General features: G+C 44.7%; 1 protein-coding gene across 1 annotated transcript in view; it reads right to left on the reverse strand.

Moving 5' to 3' along the window:
- The window catches only part of LOC137307997 (mucin-2-like), an 81,387-nt gene extending 65,639 nt beyond the window's left edge, over nt 1-15,748 (reverse strand). Inside the window, exons 1-3 of the mRNA XM_067976967.1 lie at nt 15,634-15,748; nt 9,730-9,991; nt 5,971-6,085 (exon numbers count right to left, since the gene is read on the reverse strand). Of these exons, the coding sequence (XP_067833068.1) occupies nt 5,971-6,085; nt 9,730-9,991; nt 15,634-15,748 (492 nt within the window). The remainder of the gene's footprint in view (nt 1-5,970; nt 6,086-9,729; nt 9,992-15,633) is intronic.
- Between the last annotated feature and the right edge of the window lie 8,383 nt (nt 15,749-24,131).

Below are 24,131 nucleotides of genomic sequence, written 5' to 3' on the forward strand. Positions count from 1 at the left end.
GAAGGGGCTGTATGGCCTACTCCTGCTCCTATTTCTTAAGTTCAAATGTTTCAATCTCTCCAATCAGGATACCGTCTCTGCACTGAAATGGCCCTAACCAAAGTAACAAATAACATGTTCTGTGACTGTGGCCTTGGTACATTATCCCTCCTCAACCTCTCCAAAGCCTTTGTTCTCCTCCTCTACATGCTGTCACTTGGCGACATCATCCACAGTAAGGGGGTCAGCTTCCACGTGTACACTGGAGACACCCAGCTCTACCTCTCCACCAATCTCTTGACCCCTCCACTGCCTCTGTGATGTCACATGCTTGTCTGAAATCCAGTCTTGGATGAGCTGCAATTTCCTCCAACTAAACATTAAGACTAAAGCCATTGTTTTTGGTCCCTCCACAAACTCCAAAACAATCATCACTGATTCCATCCCCTTCCCCAGCTGTTGTTTAATGCTGAACCAGACTGTTCATAATCTTGGTGCCTATTCAACTCCAAGCTGAGCTTCCAATTCCATATACTCTCCATCATAAAGACTACCTGCTTCCACCTCCGTAACAACCCCCGCCTCTGCCTTTACCTCAGCCCATCTACCACTGAAACTCTCATGCATGCCTTTGTCACCTCCAGATTCAACTATTCCAATGCTCTCCTGGCCGGTCTCCCATCCTTCACCCTCTGTAAACTTCAGCTCAACTCTGCTGCTTCTGTCCTATCTATTAAGTCCTGCTCACCCATCACTCCTGGCCTTGCTGATCTACATTGGTTCCCGATCCCGTAACACCTCAAATTTAAAATTCTCATCTCCACGTTCACAATACTTCATGGCCTCATCCCAGCTCATAATCTGTAACTTCCTACAACCCCCCTCCGAACTCTAAGTTCCTCTGATGCATCTTACACTCCCTTCGCCCCATCATTTTCAGCCATGCCTTCAGCTTTCTAGGCCCCAGGCTCTAGAATTTCCTCCCTAAACCCCTCCACCTCGTCACCTCCTTTAACCCCTCCTTAAAACCCACCACTTTGACCAGGGTTTTGGTCATCTCTCCTAGTATCTCCTTTTCTGGCTCAGCATCCATTTATTAAGATTATGCCTCTGTGAAGCGCCTTGGGATGTTTTTCTTTAAAGAGGCTATATGAATGAAAATTGTTGCTGTTTTTTATGTCTCTGCAGGTAGGCTGTCCCAGAGCCCTCAAAGTCCAGTCACCAAGCATCTTACCACAAACTTCATCACATCTTCATGATTTAGCAAGCACCAGTGCAGGTTCATTTGCCCTGGGGATTTAGGCAGTCTGATTGAGGATAGCACAATAGGTGATGCTCAGAGCATAGGTGAGCAGGAGTAGTGGGAGGTGCTCGAGAAGGAACAGAAAGCACCACGCTGGAGGGAGAGCTCACCTCCATCAGCACTGGTGGTGACAGGAATCCAGATCTGCAGAGCCCAACTTTTAAAAGAAGAATGCCTTCAGAGCATGAAAAGTTGTTACAGTGTGCCCAACAGCTTCCAAAACATGGAGTCCAAAACTTGCATGTGTGGAGTACTAATGCAATGCATTGAAAATATGCTGTAGCCTTGAAATGAAAAATAGCTCCTAGGCCATCTGCAATCCAGCCCCTCAAGGCCATTATGCCAGTCATACCATCTCTCATGAATGCTCAGAAGAAATTCAGGCCTTAGTTTGCAATGTTACCTCCTCAGTGGGAAGGCTTGCTTATGAGCTTTACCAAATGATGCAAGAGATAGTTAACAGCTTATATGACATCACTGCTGCTCATCCACAAATCTGTGTCATGGAGGCAGGGAGCAGGGACCGGCCGGAGTTGCGCAAGGCTGATGCTGATGTCTCTTCCAACGGCAACACATCCACAGTATCCTGAGCCCCACCCATATGACTGCACACGAATCTGAAAGCAGGTAGGACCGAGCTGCATCTGTGCCAATGGAAAAGCAACAGCCTGAACAAGGCCCACCTGGGACCATGCTCACAGAGTTCGACAGCGACCTTGATCTCAGGGGCAGCTGACTGATACTCAGCTAGCAGCCATCTGCCTGGCTCCCGTCAATGGACTAGCACCAAGAAGATGCATGCGAAAGGCAAGGAGAGTACACACCCACCCAGTGATAAGACGGGAGCACCAGGAGAGAAGTCACTATTTCAGGGACATTTCCATTTTTGATCAAGAAATAAATTTTAATATTTTTTCTGTTGTGCAGTTTAACTTTGATTGATGATGCTAAAGTAAAAAATGTGCTGGGGAATGGTGTTGCTGTGGAACGTGCAGGCTGGTCCTGGTGCTGGTGTGGTTTGTATTGGATTGTAGGGAATGGTAGGTGGGAGATGACAAACTGGGTAGGCTTGTGGGGGATCAGGATAGCGTTTACTTAATCAAAGTTTGATGAGTGGCTCTAGCAAATGGTAAAAGGACAAGTGGTGCTGGCTTCTCTGCCCCTTCAGCCGCCTCTGGGATCTCCTCCTAATATTTGGAGAACTCCTGCTGTTGCTCCTCAAGGTGGATGCCTCTCTGTACAACAGTACTGTGAAGAATGCAGAAAGCAACATTACGCTTGAGACCTTTTCAGAATATTATTGGAGGATATTCTGAATGACTGGATAGCGTGCGGGAGTAGGCATCTGGCAACAGGAGGCTGCAGCTGGGGGCCCATGCGAACGGTCCCTGGCAGTCAGAGGGGTTGGGGGGAAGTCTGTGGAAAAATTGGAAGGGGAGACATCTCTGGGCAGGATCAGGGGTTGGGGGGGGTGGTGAAGGATCTGTCAAAGAGTGGAATTGGGTAGCCCAGTGCAAGGGAGGCCCAAGGCTTCCTGGTGAGGCCTGGAGAAGTTCCTGCCAGCCCACAAGGAAACCTAAAATAATTCTTTTAAAACTTACCTACTGGGCTGCTTCTGGCCCAGAATTCATCTCCGACGGGTTTGCCTGATGGGGGAGCTGGCACTGTTCCCCCACTCAGGCCTCAGGTTGAAATTGCAAATCGGGTCCTGATGACATCATCAGACCCAATCTGCATATTTAAAGCAGGGCTCCACTTCCTACCTGCGGGTGGCTGGCTCACCTGCTCAAAACTGCAGGTTAATATCGGGACATGGCAGGAAGGTAGTGGGATCAGAGGGGGTAAGTGACGCCTTATTTTAATTGTCCCCTGTCCAGTTTCCAACTTAGAGGCCATAGAGTTTGATATCATTACTATGCATTTGGAAAGCTGACCTTGAAACCAATAATGTGGCCTGAGCACTGTACCACTAGCACTGGCAATGCACAACTGCTGCATGCACTTGTGCACAAAAAGACTGATTTAAGCGAATGATGCCAGTTCAGCACATTGAAATTATTTACTGGCTCTCCCGATGCGCCCTGAATTCCATGGCCACATTATTGGGCAACAACAATGAGCAAATCATATCACGTGCTCTCTGTTCTATTATTGGCCGACTATTTTTGCAGATGATGTCACCAAAGCATAGCATATGGATGATAAATAGGAGAGGAATGCTGATGAAGCATAAGGACACTGCAGGTGACTGGGCATGAGAACGGAAACCATTCCAGGCAATGAAGTGCCTATATTGGGAATGGAGCACTGTGGGAGAGACCCCAATCCATTTAAAAAAGTGCGCAGAGCAGCGACATGTTGCCTACCTGGTGCCAGACTAAGGGATATCTCGAACTGGCTGGAAAGGGAGGATGAAGAACTAGTTGTCGTGGTCCATGTCAGGACCAACGACATAGTAACTCACAGGGAGGAGAGGATCAGGAGCTAGAAGCTAAATAGATTATTACCCGGGCCACTTGCAAACTGGCCTAAGGATAAAATGATCAGGAAAGTGAATACGTGGCTGAAAGACTGGTGTGAGAGGGGTTCCATTTCATGGACACTGGCACCAGTACTGGGACAGGAAGGAGCCGTACCGCTGGGTCGGGCTGTACCTGAACCCGGGTTGTAGAAAGGACTTTAAACCAATAAAGAGGGTGGGGGGAGGGTTCGGCTAGAAATAATGATGAACCGATAATAACCTAAAGATTAGAAAGCGATGGGGTGAGAATAAAGGTCAGAGTGCAAAAAGAAGTATAAACAATTCAAGTTCATGTAATAGTGTAAGAATTAATATACATGACAGAAATAAAGCAGGTGTTGAAAAATAACGAAGAGTGTGATAACTTAGGAACTGTGAGAGGAACATCATCAGTGCATATGGGCAGAGTGAGGACAGTTAACAATCAGAGTTCTCTACACAAATGCATGTAGCAGAAGGTATAAAACAAGCGAGTTAGAAGCTCAAATTCAGCTCAAAGAGTATGATGCAGTCGCCATTACAGAGGCCTGGCTACCAACTGGATATGAATATGAGCTTTAAGGCCTTTACAAAAGATAAGAATATAGGGAAAAGAGGAGTAGCAGCAATATTGCCAAAAGACAATGGCCCTGATTTTCAAATCAAATTGCGGGTGCGTTGGGGGTAATTAAAGCCGGTGGGATGATAGTTAAAGAACCAAATGTACCTCATTGAGGTACTTAAGGTATTTTTTTCTGACACAGTAGATAGTTAAAACGATTTCAAACTTAACTGGACGGCTTTCCCGCGGCTTCTGATTCACGCCTGGTAAAACCAGGCGTGAAGGGCCGGATTATGCAAAATAAACTAAATAAAAAAACCATTGCACAAAGTTAAAAAACAAAATAAACCTACCTTTCCACTGATGTTACCTGCACCCCCTGCTCCGATGTCCGACGTCCCCCTCTCTGGTGTCCCCCTCTCCCCTCAATATCTCCCTCTCCAATATCCTTCTCAGCCCCCGTATATCCAGGACGGTTTTAGTGCCGATAAGGCTACACTAGATTTAGCAGTGAGCCAGAATGAATTAGTAATCTGACAGTAAGGGAGCATCTTGCAAACAGTGACCATAATATGTTCAGGTAGGCTGGAATAATGCAAGGGAAATTCCACAGAGCTGGACAACAGAGGAGAAGCATTAGAAGTTATTGACCATGTCAAACACTGCAGACAAGTCAAGATGGCAAGGATGGAAAAGCACCATCATCACGGTCACAGAGGATCTTGTTCATGACTTTGGTTAGGGCTGTTTCGGTGCTGTGTGGTGGTCAGAGGCTGGACTGGAGGGATTCAAACAGGCAGTTAGAGGAAAGGTGGGTACTGAGCTAGGAAGTGATGAAACATTCATGGTCCTGAGATGAAAAGACTTTGGAGGTGGAGTACTAATTGGTGAGGATGCAAAGGTTTTTTCAAGATGGGAGAAGTAACAGCAGTTTTGAAGAGTAGGACAGGGCTGAGGAGAGAGAACCACTGACAATACAAGCTAGCATGAGGGCAAGAAAGATACTTGGGTGGTCTGACGTTGAGTGGAAACAGGGTTAAAGGAGATGGAGGTGGGCCTCATAGCCGAAATGCGCTTTAAGAGGGCAGGAAGAGAGATGGGGGATAAGATAAATGGAGATTGGGGGTTCAGAGCTATAGTGGGTGGAAGGCTGGGGCAGACTGGGGTCAAGGGGAAGGGGAGGATATAGTGGAAACAATTGCACAGAGACTCAATTTCAGTCACAAAGAAATCCAAAAACTCTTCGCACTTGGTGTTAGGGGGAGAGAGGTTTGATGAGGCAGTTCGTAACAGAAAAAAGATCAAATGAAAATTGGAGGAAGAGTCGAACTGCATTAGCCTCAAATTACTCAACAGTTAGCAGAAGAGCAGCACTGTCATATCCCTAGGAATTAGGCACCTCCCTGGCTCTATCAGTTAAGGAAAGGCAAATGGTTCTAAGAAAGGAACTGATGAGGAAGAAAATAAAAAAATTGGAAGGGGAACAAGGGAAACACAACATCCATCATTTATATATGGTAAGGATTTTGAAACACAGCGATAACTCAGATAAAATATAATGGTGAAACATTTAGTATTGTAATATTGTATCTGTTTAAATTACTGCTAGTGTTGAGATTCTCATACCGTGACGGCATCATTTCCATTCCACATGAGAGTCAGGCCGATCTTTGCAGTGACACGGGTGTAACTGCTAACTTTCTCGATCATGATCCCAGAATAGGTGTAAGGTAGTGTCACCCTAAGATAAGAAAAGCAAGTGGGTTATACCAGTTTTCAGGATGGTTAGTAATTTAATAGCCTCACTAACTGCATAATGATGTGCAAAAAAGATTGTTTGCTTCCTATTCCCATTTGCAACTCTGTCCAACACACCTAAGCTCCACCCTACTCCAGCACAGATTCCAACTCGTCCAAAACTCCGCCACTCACATCCTATCCTCCTCACCCATTACCCTATCCTCACTGACCTCCACTGGATTTCCTGTCTTTCGGAATGATATAAATGAAAGTTCTTTCTTTATTTACATTGACTTGAAAACTACAGCGATTCAAGAAGGCGGCTCATCACCACCTTCACAAGGGCAATTAGGGATGGGCAATAAATGATGGCCTTGCCAGTGATGCCCACATCCCGTGAACGAATAAAAAACAAATTACGTGGATAATCTGGAGAAGCTGGGATTGTTCTTCTTGGAACAGAGAAGGTTGAGAAGATTTTATAGAGGTATTCAAAATCATGAAGGGTCTAGACAGAGTAGGTAGAGAGAAACTGTTCCCATTGGCGGAAGGGTCAAGAACCAGAGGGCACAGATTTAAGGTAATTGGCAAAAGAACCAAAGGTGGTACGCGGAAAAACTTTTTTATACAGCGAGTGGTTAGGATCTGGAATGTACTGCCCAAGGGAGTGGTGGAGGCAGATTCAATCATCGCCTTCAAAAGGGAATGAAAAAATGTGCAGGGCTACGGGGATAGGGCGGGGCAGTGGAACTAGCTGGATTGCTCATGCATACAGCCGGCACGGACTCAATGAGCTGAATGGCATCCTTCCATGCTGTAACCTTCTATGATTCTATGATTCTAACTCCTGCTCAGTGTGCAATTGTCTTGGTAAGGCTTGTAATGTTGTGGGTGCTCATAAGTGTCAGTTCTAGTTGTTGGATTGATTTGAACTTAAAAATGTGTGATAAGTTTCATGGAAGGTAACAAATGTAACCCTGCTATTCAAGGAAGGAGGGGGAGAGAAAACAGGGAATTATGGGCCAGTTAGCCTGACATCAGTAGTAGGGAAAATACTAGAATCTATTATTAGGGACGTAGTAACAGGGCACTTAGAAAATCATAATATGGTTAGACAGAGTCAACATGGTGTTATGAAAGGGAAATCGTGTTTGACAAATCTATTAGAACTTTTTGAGGGTGTAACTAGCTTGGCATGTAAAGGGGGGTGTAGTATATTTGGATTTTCAAAAGGCATTCCATAAGGTGCCACACAAGAGGTTGTTACACAAGAGGAGGGTTCACGGGATTGGGGGCAATATATTGGCATGGATGGAGGATTGGGTAATGGACAGAAAACGGAGAGTCGGAATAAACGGGTCATTTTCGGGTTGGCAGGTTGTAACTAGTGGGGTGCCGCAAGGATCGGTACTTGGGCCTCAGCTATTTACAATCTGTATTAATGACGTAGATGAGGGATCTGAGTGTAATGTATCCAAGTTTGCTAATGATAAAGGCTAGGTGGGAAAGTAAGCTGTGAGGAGGACACAGAGTCTGCAAAGGGATATAGACAGGTTAAGTGTGTGGGCGAGTAGGTGGCAGATCAATTATAACGTGGGGAAATATGAAATTATCCACTTTGGTAGGAAGAATAGAAAAGCAGCATATTTTTTGAAAGGTAAAAGACTAAGAAATGTTGGTATTCAGAGTGATTTGGGTGTCCTTGTACACAAATCACAGAAAGTTAACATGCAGGTACAAGCAATTAGGAAAACAAATGGTATGTTAGCCTTTATTGCAAGGGGGCTGAAGTATAAGAGTATGGAGGTCTTGTTACAATTATATAGGGCTTTGGTGATACCACATCTGGAGTACTGTGTACAGTTTTGTTCTCCTTACCTATGAGGAGAGATTGAATGAAATGGGCCTATATTCTCTGGAGTTTAGAAGAATAAGAAGAGATCTCATTGAAACGTATAAAATTCTTAGAGGGCTTGGCATGGTAGATGCTGAGAGGCTGTTTCCCTGGCTGGAGAGTCTAGAAGTAGGGGTCATAGTCTCAAGTTAAGAAGTTGGCCATTTAGGGTCAAGATGAGGAAAAATGTCTTCACTCAGAGGGTTGTGAATCTTTGGAACTCTACCCCAGAGGGCTGTGGGTGCTCGATCGTTGAGTATATTCAAGATTGAGATGACTAGATTTTTGGACACTAAGGGAATCAAGGGATATGGGGATAGGGCAGGGAAGTCTGAGGTAGAAGATCAGCAATGATCTTACTGAATGGCAGAGCAGGCTCAAGGGGCCTTATGGCCTACTCCTGCTCCTATTTCTTATGTTTATATGCAGCACTAGTCTGAGATTCACTTTTATTGCATTGTAAAGATTTTGCTCTCAAACAAAGACTTAAAAAACTTAATGAAATATAGAAATAATCAGCCTCTCTTTGAAGGGGAATGATCTCTTGAACTCTCCTCAGGAGCAGATTATAACTGAAGCTGATTAGGGAATAACTCAGAACTAAATACTCTACTGGCAGGTTACAATGCACCAATACCCACTGCACACATTCTGATGTGATTTTCTGTTTGTTCCTGTTACCAGTGTCATACACAACAAAAATGGAAACAAATGATTTTCATTTGGCTCCTGATTGTGGTGAGTGGTGTTCCACAGAGTTCCATGTTGGGGCAGCTCTTACTTACTTTATATATAACTAATGGACTTAGGAACTGAGGGAACAATATACAAATGTACAGATGACACCAACCTGGACAGATACACAGATGGAAGTTGCAGTTCAATCAAGAAATGTGAGGTAATACATTCTGGAAATAAAACTAGGGAAAGGATGAACACCTTTGATGGTTAGAATTTAAATAGAGTAGAAGATTAGAGGGGCCTTGGTGTGCAGAGGCCCCTCTAATCTGATCACAGGTGATCAAAAGTAGCAGCACAGGTAGATAGGCCTTAAAAAAGCAAATGGAATCCTTGTTTTTTTGGATAGAGGTACACATTAAAGAAGCAAGGAGGTAATGTTGAACTTGAACAATATCTTCGTTAAAGTCGAAGTATTGGGCAAAGTTTAGGCATCCATTATTGGAAACAAATAAAAACAATGGAAAATATGCAGCATGGGTTCACTAGGATGGCACCAGCAATGAAGAGGCATAGTTATAAAGAGAGACTTGAGGAGTTGGGGCTTTTTTCACTGGAACTAAAAGGTTAAGGGATGACCTGATAGAGGTCTTCAAGATCATGAATGGTTACGAATGGGTAACTAATGTTGGATTGTTTCCACTGATCAGCGAGATGGTAACCGGAGGGCACACAGTTAAGGTAATCACAAAAGGAAATGAAGAGAAAGTTACAGAAAAAAATTGTTACACAAGAGTGGTTAGAATGTTGTTAATGCAGAAACCAGAAATTCTTTTAAAAGGGGATTAGGTTGGTGCTTGTAAAAGAGGGATATTAAGGGCCAAGGGGAATGAGCAGCAGAATAGGAGAAAAAGACCGGTACGGATTTAATGGTCTAAATGCCCTGTCTTTGTGCTGTAACGTTCTATGATTCTACAACTCAGCCCTTCCCCTGATGCATTGTGCAATGTTCTGTTACATTGTTACATATTGAAAAGCAGCAAAATGAAAGCAATAAATTGCAAAACACTTACACATTATCATCCACTGAAATAGTTGAATGAAGTACTTCAACAACTGATCCATCAATTTTAATGACAATTTGAGTGATCCTTGGAAGACCATCAACAATGGTGCGCCTCATCTGGATGTTGAATTCTTCATAAGTCTTCAAACACTGGGAAGCGAAGACATAATTGCAGGTTCCGGGGAAATAATAAACATCTCCATCAAAGGTTTTAAAGTGGTAATTTCCCCAGGTACTGCAAACACGGTAATTGTGGTCTGGATTGTGACCTATGAATTGAGAATAGTGTACAATTATTTTGAGGGGTGGTGAGTTACATAGGGAGTTTTTCGGAAGATTTAGTCTGCAGAGCAGTTGGTTTTAAAATACATATCTTCACAGTTAAAGTACTGGCTGCCACGAGGTCATACTGCAACAGGTTTTATATCTGCCAAAGTACCAGCATTTGTTCATTTGATGGAAGTAATTTTTAAAATTTCTTAAAACAACGACGAATCAAATGAACAAATGCTGGTACTTTGGCAGATATAAAACCTGTCAGCAAAGAAATTAAGTTATTGCCTTATTGATCACATTTTCCTGATCATCCTTCTGTTTACTAACCCTGTAGATTGTTTTGTGAGACACAGAGAATGCTGCTCACTTCATCAGGTAAAGCTGGCACAGGCTGGTCTGTAAGAACATGATTCATAGGTTGATTTCTGGAGAAGTGCTGTTAGCATCTCTCACACTCCGGGGCAGAATACAAGATCAACTGATTGGTGATCCCTCTCTTTTCTAGCCTCCAGTTTTTTTCCTCAAAGCAATATTTATTCTCTCTCTCTCTATTGTGATACTATGATCATCAATCCAGTGAACTTTCTTCTCTTGCTCCTTCTAATCACCACATGTGCTGTTCTACACACTTTTTCTCCCACCTGCACCTTCACTGTGTTGAAATTAAGGCTTATCGTACTGGTTGTTATCGTAACTCATTCTTTCCGAAGACCTCAAAGCTGTGCAACTTCTTATCTTCCTCCTGAAATCTATAGACTTTTACCAAAGTTTGGCATAATCAAACCACTACGACTTGATTCATCCCATCTTCTATTCTTTACTTTTGAAGGTGTCCTGAATATGGATCTTGGCCCATCAACTAGGTTTCTTAATTGGAAAAAGGAATACAGTTTATTTACTTGAAAAAAATGGAGCTGATGGTATTCTTGGAAGTAGCACCACTGTCTTGTCAAACAAAGTAGATTCTGTTGCCCCATCTAAAAACACAACAAAAAATTACATTTGAATGAAGAACTAAACATAAAAAAGTATAAAAATGTGAATTGTCTAATGTTATAAAGCAGTAACTAGACACATACATTATACTGAGTAAGAAGAGTGGTCTATTAATCAAAGGCTAAACATCACTATCTTCTTAAATTATGCTATTTGTTGCCTGTTTACCAATATTGTAAGTGTTTGAATTCAATGCAGTAATAAATTCACACAAAATGCAGAACAGTATAAAAATTTAGTTTCAAGCTTAGAAATTAATGTTCTTTGATATTAAGCAAATGTTTCTCAAATTCCTATGACTTTCTTCTGTCCATTATTTTAACACATTTATTTTAAACTGGCCAATGCCCCATCAGAATAATGGACAGAGCAAAAGCACAATAATGTATTAAGCATTTGTACCCAATTATCTATAACTATAATTTATAGGCTATAATATTTCTGTTGTGATGCACTGTTGGTAATTCCTACTTTCCTACATCTCATTTATGCTGATAATGTTACTGTTTACATTGCTACGCACTGACAATGGTACTTTCTGCCTTGCTTTAACCATTGTGCACTGATGATGGTATTTTCTGCCTTGTTATGTCCATGGTGCACTGATGATAGTGATATCCTTCATACAATATCCATTATGTCATGCACTTTTTGCCTTGTTTGTGCATATTGCATTAAAACAGAATCCATAGAAAGGGAAATATTACAATTCTTGGTGTTCATTATGGGATATGAGATAGAGGAGGAGTTCAGAGAAATATTGAAGAAGGGCAGGGCAATAATATTAAGTGATTTTAACTATCCCAAGATAGACTGGGATAATGTAGGTGGTCAAAGAGTTGGGTTTTAAGGATTGTCTTAAAGGATGAAAGGAAGGTGAAATGGCTGAGGGGGGGATTTTCTTTTCTACAGCTATTCCTAACAATTGTTCCATGTTCTCCTCCAATACCCTTACATTCTCATTTCCACTATCATTTGTGAAAATTGGCACAAAATAACCATTTACACCTCCTCTGGACCCAGATTTTGCTTCTTACTTGTATCATTATTACCTCCTTTTGCCTTGCACCACCATCATTTTTGTCATTTAATCACTCCTGCCCTCCACCCTATCACAGACCTCTCCCTTTTGTTCTCCCCCTTCTCCCCTTTTCCCTGGCTCTGCACTTGCTTAAAAGCTGTTCATTCTCTAACATCTTCCAGTTCTGAAGAAAGGTCATTGACCTGAAATGTTAACTCTATATCTCTCTCCACAGATGCTGCCTGACCTGCTGAGTGTTTCCAGCATTTTCTGTTTTTATTTAAAAAAATCAACACCCTTGACTGAACCTGCCACAGATTTAGAAAAAATGCCAAGTAGCAAAGAACACTGCTATTTTTAATTAGATATGTAAACCATGAAAATTCTGAGGTATAAAATCCATGCTAACGTTAACAATTATCAACACAATTTAGACTGAATTAGAAACCAGACTAATTAGTAGAAATTAAGAACATAAGAACATAAGAAATAGGAGCAGGAGTAGGCCAATCGGCCCCTCGAGCCTGATCCGCCATTCAATAAGATCATGGCTGATCTGATCCTAACCTCAAATCTAAATTCATGTCTAATTTCCTGCCCGCTCCCCGTAACCCCTAATTCCCTTTACTTCTAGGAAACTGTCTATTTCTGTTTTAAATTTATTTAATGATGTAGCTTCCACAGCTTCCTGGGGCAGTAAATTCCACAGACCTACTACCCTCTGAGTGAAGAAGTTTCTCCTCATCTCAGTTTTGAAAGAGCAGCCCCTTATTCTAAGATTATGCCCCCTAATTCTAGTTTCACCCATCCTTGGGAACATCCTTACCGCATCCACCCGATCAAGCCCCTTCACAATCTTATATGTTTCAATAAGATTGCCTTTCATTCTTCTGAACTCCAATGAGTAGAGTCCCAATCTACTCAACCTATCCTCATATGTCCACCCCCTCATCCCCGGGATTAACCGAGTGAACCTTCTTTGTACTGCCTCGAGAGCAAGTATGTCTTTTCTTAAGTATGGACACCAAAACTGTATGCAGTATTCCAGGTGCGGTCTCACCAATACATTATATAACTGCAGCAATACCTCCCTGTTTTTATATTCTATCCCCCTAGCAATAAACGCCAACATTCCGTTGGCCTTCTTCATCACCTGCTGCACCTGCAAACTAACTTTTTGATTTTCTTGCACTAGGACCCCCAGATCCCTTTGTACTGCAGTACTTTCCAGTTTCTCGCCATTAAGATAATAACTTGCTCTCTGATTTTTCCTGCCAAAGTGCATAACCTCATATTTTCCAATATTGTATTGCATCTGCCAAATCTCCGCCCACTCACCCAGCCTGTCTATATCCCCCTGTAGGTTTTTTATGTCCTCCTCACTCTCCACTTTCCCTCCCATCTTTGTATCATCTGCAAACTTTGATATGTTACACTCGGTCCCCTCCTCCAAATCGTTAATATAGATCGTAAAGAGTTGGGGACCTAGCACCGACCCCTGCGGAACACCACTGGCTACTGGTTGCCAGTCCGAGAATGAACCATTTATCCCAACTCTCTGCTTCCTGTTAGATAACCAATCCTCCACCCATGCCAGAATATTACCCCCAATCCAGTGATTCTTTATCTTGAGCAATAATCTTTTATGTGGCACCTTGTCGAATGCCTTCTGGAAGTCTAAATACACTACGTCCACTGGTTCCCCTTTATCCACCCTGTACATTATGTCCTCAAAGAACTCAAGCAAATTTGTCAGACATGACTTCCCCTTCGTAAAGCCATGCTGACTAAATTCATTAGGAACATGCAAATTAACTATTTTATACAACAATCAGCAAACCGATTTTTTAACTGAACATGGGTTTGATGCTCATTGAAAATACTCCTCCAGAGTTGGATTGGTATGTACATTCAGCATGCTTTTCCGTTCCCACAATGGCATTCGCATTTAACACAGCCTTGCAACAAGAACCACAAAGCAAAAGCATCAAATTCAGACCAGCAGATTGAAGCCTTTCAAGAATTTTTCAATACTTGTAAAGACACATAACTCATTTTCCAGTACATTCTTAAAATTATCAAAATATATTTTTATGGAAAAGAGAACATTCTTACGTTCTAAGGTGACGGAGCCATAAGAGTATGAGACTATCAGTATAAGGATCCATACTGATGCATCCCTATTTGTCCCCATCTTGGTCAAAGCTCAGTATGAGCTACCGAGGTCCCTGTAAGGTGTCGGTCACCTGTGGCTCAGTCTTTTATACAGGAAAATTTGGCACAGTCTCCAGATTACAAAAGTCTATTGGGCAGAGCTCAAAAAAGATAGAATTTGTGTTACTCCAAGTGTAAACAGCAGAACACTGCTGAGATCTGATTTCTGGAACTTGGAGCAGAGATTGTTTGCTAAACAGGAGTTCAATCTTTGTGGTTTATTTACACAAGAAAGAAGTTTCCATGCACGAATTTACAGAATAACAAATCTGCATGAAATAGCAATTATATTATGAAATAATTATTACGCACATGAAAAATGATAATAGGAGTAAAGGGAAATTTAGCTCCGATTTCCATGTTTGACCACTGCTTCCACAGTGAGACCAAAGAGCATAATAATTAGAATTTAAATATTCCCATGCTGCTAAAATCCATTCTTTATTGAACAAAGTATGCATATAATTTTATGATGTACAGTAATGTTATTTGTACCTTTGTAAGCTAGCGCAAATGGTTCGTCTGGTGATAAGAAAGGTTATTCTTGAGGCAACTAAACAAAGTTCACAACATTCAGAATGTAATGGACACGGTGACAATCGCCTTTCCTAATTTGAAGCTATTTCCAAACCAGTCTTTTAAAAACATAAATGGGCCCCGATATTAACCCGGAGATGGGAACGGAGCAGGGGGTATAGATAGCAGGCGACAAACACACAATTTTGCAGGACAGGTAGGAATGGACGATTTTAACAGGGATACCTGATTATTATTTTACTTCTGGGTTTTACGTCTCCACTGCGTGTGAGCGGGTATGATGCAGACCTGCATGACGCAATTTCCCCTCGATTCACCTCGACATCGGAGATGAATCAGAGGAGGAGGTTTGGAGCTTGGAAGATTGTGGATTGCAAGGATGACATAAGAGATGGCTGGAAGGAGAGCAAAGGCTGAGCTTAGGTTCATTGAGTTGTCCCTGGATGTTCTGCCAAAGCAGTAAGGGCCAGGAGGGAGGTCCTCTCTTCCAGCAATGGAAAAAAGGAACCTGCTGCCACCACAAAGAAGGCATGGCTGGAGGTGGCACAGGAAGTGAGCAGCAGGGGCGTCATCATGAGGTTGTGGATCCAGTGCCGCAATGACTTGACCAGGTCAGGAAAGGTGAGCAGTTAGTGATGTACCTTCATACTGTATTGCACCCCCTCTCATTCTATCTTGTCAACTGTACTCCATTCACAGCACTCCACACATCCACTTCACTTTCATTAGCACCTATCATTCCGTTTAAATGCACATCCTCGCATCCCTCTTCCTCCCTCCACCACTGCCTGTCATCCCAATCCTTATGTAATCTGATACCACCTCATTCAGCTCCTCCGATTCTCAGCACACGTCCTGAAATAGCACCGTCAACACGTTTCTCAAATGCATGCCAGTGCCACTCATGATGCATCTGCCTGATTGTCAGCTTCACCGAATGCACTGCATCCTTTGGATGTACACATTCCTCAGAGCCACTCATAGGTCTATCGTGCCACCCTTGCAGAAGAGAGCGCAGAATGCCAGGGAAAGGACAAGGACTGAAGGCGGACCCCGACAGATCGTTGAACTTTACCCGATGGGAGGGGGAGACTCTGAAAATAAGCGGCATCTCTGCCTCCCTCAGCATCGGAAATGGTGAGATTGGTTGTCCATTAGAGCAGGATGACAGCATTAATCTCTGGCCCACATCTCCTACAAGACAAAGTCATCTTGAGTTCACTTCAGCACTTTATCCAATATGATCACTTTAATCATGTGCATTTCAATATTTGTACATTCCATGACTAAATCTTATCCATCTGTTCTCTCCTCCAAGACTATCACATGAACAACACGAAGAAAACGGAGGGGATGAAGACTCCTCAGAGGAGCTCAATGCTGCTGAGGGCCCGCCTCACAGGAAAAATGCGTTGCAGGCACCAGCGCAGATACGAGCACATCGGTGGGTCCTCTTAGACAGTTAGATGGGATGTAACCTGGTGGTTGTCATGGCGCAAGTGAGCACGAGCAGAGAGTGGTGTCAGGGACAGTTGTGGAGAGTGCCACCCTCTCCAAGCTCTGTTCAGCTGGATAGAGAGGCTGAAGCCGGGCCGCCATCAATTAAAAGGAGGATGCTGGAGGCTCAGCAGCAACTGTGTGAGGTAATGGCAGTAGTCCTGTCGGGCACACTCTCCATAATGGCACAGAGGATGGAGGAGTCTAGCTCGAACATTTGCGGAGTGATGATGTTGCAGGGCTTTTCAAACAGATAATCTTCCATTGAGAGTCTAGCTGCCTCTATGGAAGTTGTCTCGGAGCAGATAAATGAGTCCGTGCATGCACAGATGGCAGCCTTGCATACTATGGTGCCAATATTTCTACCGGCTTCCACATGCTGGCAGATAGATTTGACGTGGGCTTATAAGGCATCACCGATTTCCTCCAAGCTGCTCTCCTACAGAGAGACAGGAGTGATGTGCCGCTGCCCTGGGGAGGGAGGATGGTGATAAACAAGAGGAAAGTGTGCATGCTTCTCAGAGCATATGCACGTCTCACCCGTTGCCCCCACCCCCCACCCCCCTACAAACAGTTCCTGACATACCACCTCCCCTCAAGCTGGCCCAGTCCGCCCCTGCACAAATGCAGGAGGAGCAGTAACTGGCAGGACCCTCACTGGCTCCAACACCCAGACGCCATTGGCCATGAGCACCTCTGCTGAAGCCACAGGAGTAGCACCACATGGAAGTGGCAGAGATAGGAAAAGAAAGGCTTTATAGTTCAACAAGGGTGTAAGCACATGATGTATTTTTATATTTGTTGTTAATATTTAGTTCTTGGATCACATTAAATTTATAAATTCACACCACCTTCCCGTGTGCCCCATTTATGAATGGCGAGTGCCCATTCTGCTTTTCATTTATTTGGTGTGGAGGGTGGAGATGTATTGATGGCCACCAACCGGTGGATGTGGAATGAGTGAATGAATGGTTACAGGACTGTTTGTGCGAGGGGGGATAGTTCATTACATTGGTCCAGTGTGAGTGACTAACTGAACCTTCGAGCGATCAGGGCATCCCTGGCATCTCGAGCAGGGGTATGATCGGCTGGCCTTGTGTTGGACGTCCCATCTTCCTCCTCACCATTGTAATCCTCATCAGATGAAGAGTCCTGAGCGGTACTTCCTCCCGGACCTCTGGTCCTCGCTGCTGCACCATGTTGTGCAGCACACAGCAGTCCATGATTATCCTCGAGACTCTCTCTGGTAAGTACTGAAGGTCGCCTCCAGGCCTGTCTGGGCACCCGAAGTGGAACTTCAGCATGTCGATGGCTTGCTCAATGACACATCTGGTTGTCATATGGCTCGAGTTCTACCACTCCTGTTGTTCATTGGTGGGGTTCCTCAGAGGTGTCATCAGCCAGGTTTGAAGGGGGTATCCTTTCTCGCCTAGCAGCCATCCTCTCAGGTACATTCCAGGTTGGAATATGTTGGGGAAGTTGGACTGCCACACTATGAAAGCATCATGGCAGCTCCCAGGGAATCTGGCACAGACCTGTATGAACCTTTTTTGTGGTTGCACATCTGCTGCACATTGATGGCATGAAATCCCTTTAGGTGATGAATGCTCCTGGTTGGTCAGAGGGTGTCTGGATTGCCACGTGTGCAGTCGATGGCACCCTGCACCTCCGGGAAGCCATCCAGAGACCGGATCCCAGTGCATGCTCATTCTGGCCACTGTCATCACAGGGGAAGAGTATATCCCTCCCAGCCCTGGAGAGAGCCCGTGGCAAAGAAATTGCAGATGGTGGTAAATTTCACAGCCACTGGTAATACGTGGCTGCCAGGTCCAGTAGGTAGCAGACCTTTCTGTTGGAGGCTGCAGAAGTCTGCAACCACCTGAGGTAACAATTGCAACCTTCGGATGCACTGCTCCTCCGACAGCTCAAGGAAGCTGAGCCTCTGTACACCCTGTTCGGTGGGTAGGGCCTTCTGCGAGCTGGTCTCCTCTGTTGCTCCCTTCTCTGCTGGCCACCTGCAGCTCCCGCCACAGCACTTGCTGCTGTTGAACCTCATTATCCTCCTCTTCCTCAGTCTAATCGAGAGCAGCCATGGTGCAACCCAACATAAGATTCTCTCTCTGAACAACTCAAAACTCTCCAAATCACTCTCTCACACCAAGTACTCTCACCAAACTGAAAGGCACAAGGAACTGAGAAAGAACCTGTGAGTAATGACATCCTATGTGACTGTGACGATGGTAATCCTTCCTTCCTCATCCTTCTCGACCTGTCTGCAGCCTTTAACATGGTTGACCACACCATCCTCCTCCAAGGCCTCTCCTCCGTTGTCCAGCCGGGTGGGACTGCGCTCACCTGGTTCCATTCTTACCTATACAGTCGTAGCCAGAGAATCACCTGCAATGGCTTCTCTTCCCGCTCCCGCACCGTTACCTCTGGAGTCCCCCAAGGATGTACCCTTGGCCCCCTCCTAGTTCTCATCTACACGCTGCCCCTCGTTGACATCATCCGAAAACACAATGTCAGATTCCACGTGTACGCTGACAACACCCAGCTCTACCACACCACCACCACCCTCGGCCCATCCACTGTCTCTCATTTGTCACATTGGTTGTCCGACATCCAGTACTGGATGAGCAAAAATTTCCTCCAATTCCAACTAAATATTGGGAAGACCGAAACCATTGTCTTTGGTCCCCGCTGCAAACTCCGTTCCCAAGCCACCAACTCCATCCCTCTCCCTAGCCACTGTCTAAGGCTGAACCACACCATTCGCAACCTTGGCGTCCTATTTAGCGCAGAGATGAGCTTCCGACCACATATCTGCTCCATCACCATGACCACCTACTTCCACCTTCGTAACATCGCCTGTCCCCGTCCCTGCCTCAGCTCATCTGCTGCTGAAACCCCCATTCATGCTTTTGTTAATTCCAGGCTGGACGATTCCAATGGTCTCCTGGCTGGCCACCCATCTTCCATCCTCCATAAACTTGAGCTGATTCAAAACTCTGCTGTCCATATCCTAACTCGTACCATGTCCCGTTCTCCCATCACCCCTGTGCTTGCTGACCTACAATGGCTCCCGGCTTGGGAACGCCTTGATTTTAAAATTCTCATCCTTGTTTTCAAATCCCTCCATGGCCTCACCCCTCCCTATCTCTGTAACCTCCTCCAGCCCTACAACCCTCCGAGATCTCTGCGCTCCTCCAATTCTTGCCTCCTGTGCATCCCCGATTTTAATCGCTCCACTGTTGTTGGCCATGCCTTCAGCTGCATAGGCCCTCAGCTCTGGAATTCCCTCCCTAAACCTCTTCCTCTCTACCTCTCTCTCCTCCCTTAAGACGCTCCTTAAAACCTATCTCTTTGACCAAGTTTTTGGTTATCTGTCCTAATACCTCCTTATGTGGCTCGGTGTGAAATTTTGTTTGACAACGCTCCTATGAAGCGCCTTGGGACTTTTTACTACGTTAAAGGCCCTATATAAATGCAAGTTGTTGTTATTGTTGTTGTAGTAGTGGTGGTTGTTGTTGTACTGAACTTTTATTCACATTGGGCCTCCTAATCTTTAACCACCCCGATAAAGTGGCGAGCAATCTTGCCTCTATTTCACTAGTAATTTTCCCGACCCTTGGGAAACCCATGCTGCAGCAGTTAAATTCCATTCAGGGTCTCAATTGCATAATAGGATCCCGATTTAAATATGTTAATGAGCCTTCCACCTCTCCACAGCGGGACACTCGGTCGCCCCGATATCGTACGAACCAGGTTGAGGTCGGTTTATACGATTTCGATATTTTAACCCCCCCCCCCCCCACCCCCCGACCCTCTTCTGCCCATCGAGGGAGGTTAATATCGAGGCCACAGAATCTTTTCTCTGTAAATATATCAATACATTGACCACAGCAATAAGGTAGTCTATGGATGCCAATCGGCCTGAATTTAAATCTTGCCCTGAAAAATCTGCTCTGTCTACCAACTGAAAGGGTCCTAACTGAAATGAACTTGGGCAATCTCCAACCCAGTTCCACAACACAAATTGACCAGAATTTGTCACAAATTGACACTTAAATAGGCAATCCTACTCAGACATGCTACAGAATGGCGCAGCTCGAGGCAGGAGGCAGCCACAAAAGGAGGCCAGGCCCGCCTGCACACTCCCTCCCATGTGGATGAAAACGGGCTGGGCATCACAGGCAGGGAAAGAATCATGGCCATAGCGAGTGGCAACTCTGTAGGAGATGTCATACAAGGTTTTTTCATCCTTATTTTTCCTTTCTTGCTTCTATCTCACCCTACACACTCTGTGGGACAAACTGCAGCTGCGTTCACCAGCCACTTCTTATTCTGCTCTCCCTTCACAATAAAAGCTAACCCTTGTCCCTCTCTTTCATTTCAGGTGCTGAAAATGTGGAGACACCTCTGCTACATCAGGAAAAGACTAGCACCATCACTCAATCTGAACGTAGCATGTATCAGGTCAGACTTTAGAGGCATCACACATACTTTAGAGGCTAGGCTAAAGGAGGAGTCATCATGTGATGAATCACTGAGCATAAGTGTGCAGGAAATGGGGCTGGAGGATAGGACGCCACAGGTGCCAGCTCGCCAGAGGGCAAGATCACATACTAGCTCTGCTGCATGCTGACTTTGAGGGTTCAGACTAGTGAAGAAGCCTGATGGGCATACACCAGGAAATGCTTGGTGCACTGAGCAGCATGCTTGCAAGCTGGCGTACAATGGATCAGAGCATGGAGGAGTCCAGCTCCAACTTGTGTCGGGGCTTCGTGCAGAGCATGAAGACCATGCGGTCCAACATGGAGAGAGTGGTCAGCTCCATGAACAGCACAGTGGCACCCACCGTGAAGGAGGCCAAGCTGACAGCTCTGACTGCCGACTGTTTCCATGACAACTCACACTGCTGCCATGCAAGTTTGGATAGCTGCCATCTTGGCTCTGGGGGCCAGTGTTGACAAGGGCTTTCAGAGAGTCACATCACTCCTGCACTCTGTTCTTGCGCAGAGCGGTAGGAGTGCTGAGACACAGTCCCAGGAGACTGGCCTTGGCTCCATGGGAGAGACGCATGCTGTCCTCTCTCAGGATGATAGCATGCCTGCTCTCCCGCCTTGTTCGTACCATACAGTCAGCTGATCCAGACTGCCCCAGCCCATGCCGAGATGCTGCAGTGTGCAGCCAGGTTCTCAAGTCCCAGAACTGCTCAAGGTGACCCACCACGGCCATTTGAAATGTCCTCAAAAGAAAGCTCATTAGCCTTCCACCTCCCAAGATGTAACCACTGGGGATACACTTAGGAACACTAGGATGGGTAAATGAGTACAGAAGATAGGCACTAAGGGGTTGCACAAGGGTTTCTTAATTATTTCTATTAACTATTAGACACAGATGCATTTAAGTTGTTGGATAGATTTGTTTTTTGTTCTGGTATTGGTGCTGATGTTAATATTTATAGTGAAGTGAGGGCATAAGGCTGGACTGAAGGAAGACAATCAGATGGTGGTAGTAAGAATAGTGGTGATAAGGATTCTGGGACTGTTGGTGTATTGGTGATTGTGGTGGGAGGGCCAGGGGGATAGTTCACATGAAGTGCTCTTGAATGAGCTGCTATCTGAGCTCTGGAAGCCAAGGACATTGGTGGTCAATGCCGCTTCTGCACTTCCTCCTCCCGCTGTTCGTCCTGCTACACTTCTTGCTGCTCAGGTGGTGTTAAGGGCTGGTCCCTCATGATGCCAGCATGTAGCAGTCGACCATAAATCTGGATACATGCTCAGGGCTGTACTGCAAAGCTCCTCCCTAACGGTCCAGGTGGCAGAGGTGTTGCTTCAGCATGCCAAGTGTCTGCTCAATGACATTTTGGTGGCAGCATGGTTCTCATTGTAGGCCACCTCTGCAACTGTGCCTGGGTTCCTGACAGGAGTCACAGGAACATAGGATCAGAAGTAGGCCATTCAGCCCCTCGAGCCTGTTCCGCCATTCATCGAGATCATGGCTGATCTGTATTCTAACTCCATTTACCCGCCAGCTCCCTATCCCTTAATATTCTTGGCTAGAAAAATCTGTATATCTCAGATTTAAAATTAATTGAGCTAGCACCTACTGCTTTTTGTGGGAGCGAGTTCCACACTTCGACCACCCTATGCGTGAAGAAGTGTTTCCTAACTTCTCTCCTGAATGGCCTGGCCATTCATGGAAAAAGTTTCTCTCTATCTACTCTATCAATTCCTTTTAAAATTCTAAAAACGTCAATCAAATCACCCCTTAGCCTTCTATATTCCAGAGAATACATGCCTACTGTATGCAGTTCTCCAGATGTGGTCTAACCAGGACTTTGTATACTGTAGCAAAACTTCGTCCCCTTTATATTCTAGCCTTTTTGATTATTTTTTGGACCTGACCACTACATTTTAGTGATCTGTGTACATGATCATGTGCTAATTCTCTTTGGACCTCCACTGTTCCTAGTTTTTCACCGTTTTAAAAATACTCAGATCTATCCTTTTTTGGTCCAAAATGGATGACCTCACACTTACCTGCGTTGAAATCCATCTGCCACAGTTTTGTCCATTCACTTAATCTATCAATGTCTCTTTGTGATTTTATGCTCCCGTTTAGACTAATTACTATGCTATCAATCTTTGTGTCATCAGCAAACTTGGATATATGGCCCAGAAGCCAGCCTGTAACCTGACGGTCTGATTGGAATAAAGACACAGAGGACTGGTACAGGATGAATGCATCATGACTGCTTCCGGGTACAGACCTGCATGATATGTTGCCTGTGGTCATATACAAGCTGGACTTTGAGGGAGTGGAATTCCTTTGTCTTCAGAAAGATGTCAGGATGATGATGGGGAGCACACAAGGCAATGTGGGTGCAGTCTATGGAATCTTGCACCCTGGGGAAATCTACAATGCAGGGGAAGCCTAGTGATCTCTCGTGCTGCTTCGCTCTATCTATGGGGAAAGAGATGTAGCTGTTCCTCCTGGCATAGAGAGCCTCGGTCACCTCTCTGATATAACGGTGGACTGAAAATTGGGAAATTAGTTATAGAATGGGAAAATAGGTCAAAATAGTCCCAGAAGTTAAGCAGCAACCTAAAAGGGCAAACCAGCAATTAACCTGTATGTAGTGAATGAGCCCTTTAAAAAGCACTCCTAAAGGCTCCTAGCTGCCTATTAGCGCCATGAGTTGCAGACCGAGTTTCTCATGTGGCAAGTCAGGCGCTGGGGAAGCCCAGTTTCAGAAAAGGGTCGTATGACAAGTATAGGACCCTCAATTAAATATTTTAATTACCATTTAACATAATTCCAATGCATGCCTCGGATGACTAAGGTGGAGCATGATCTAGTATTGCAGGTGGTCTATTTCTGGCGCGGGACGGGTGCGCGTACTCACGCCCTCCACCTCATTGGTCACTTTAGCGTCTATTTTATGCTTGTAAAATGGGCGTCAACGAATTCATAGGCCAAGGACTTTATCCTAGGGCGTATTTAAATAAACCAGGATATAATGCCCATGCACTCCTTGAAAATAAATTTTTAATTCTTCTGCCACAGAATCTGAACTGCGGAACTGCTGGCACTCGGGCCTACCTGCCCAATTCCATACCGTATGCACTTTGGCTGTGAGCAGCTGGTCCACGAGCATGATATCAGGGATCGCCTCTCTGATTTTTCAATTAAATTGATTTTTACTCGCAATTTTTTTTTCTTTAAAAATTTGACTTCATTTTGAGACCTTCACCAGTAATTTTCACAGGGGTTCTCCCAATGTCTCACTGTAACTTCAGTGGAAGATCACTGGAAACCCTGGCATCAACCCTCTAATTTTCTTTGTGTTGTTCCTCTCTCCC

This window comes from Heptranchias perlo, unplaced genomic scaffold (genome assembly GCF_035084215.1).
Source record: "Heptranchias perlo isolate sHepPer1 unplaced genomic scaffold, sHepPer1.hap1 HAP1_SCAFFOLD_117, whole genome shotgun sequence".
Lineage (NCBI taxonomy): Eukaryota > Metazoa > Chordata > Chondrichthyes > Hexanchiformes > Hexanchidae > Heptranchias > Heptranchias perlo.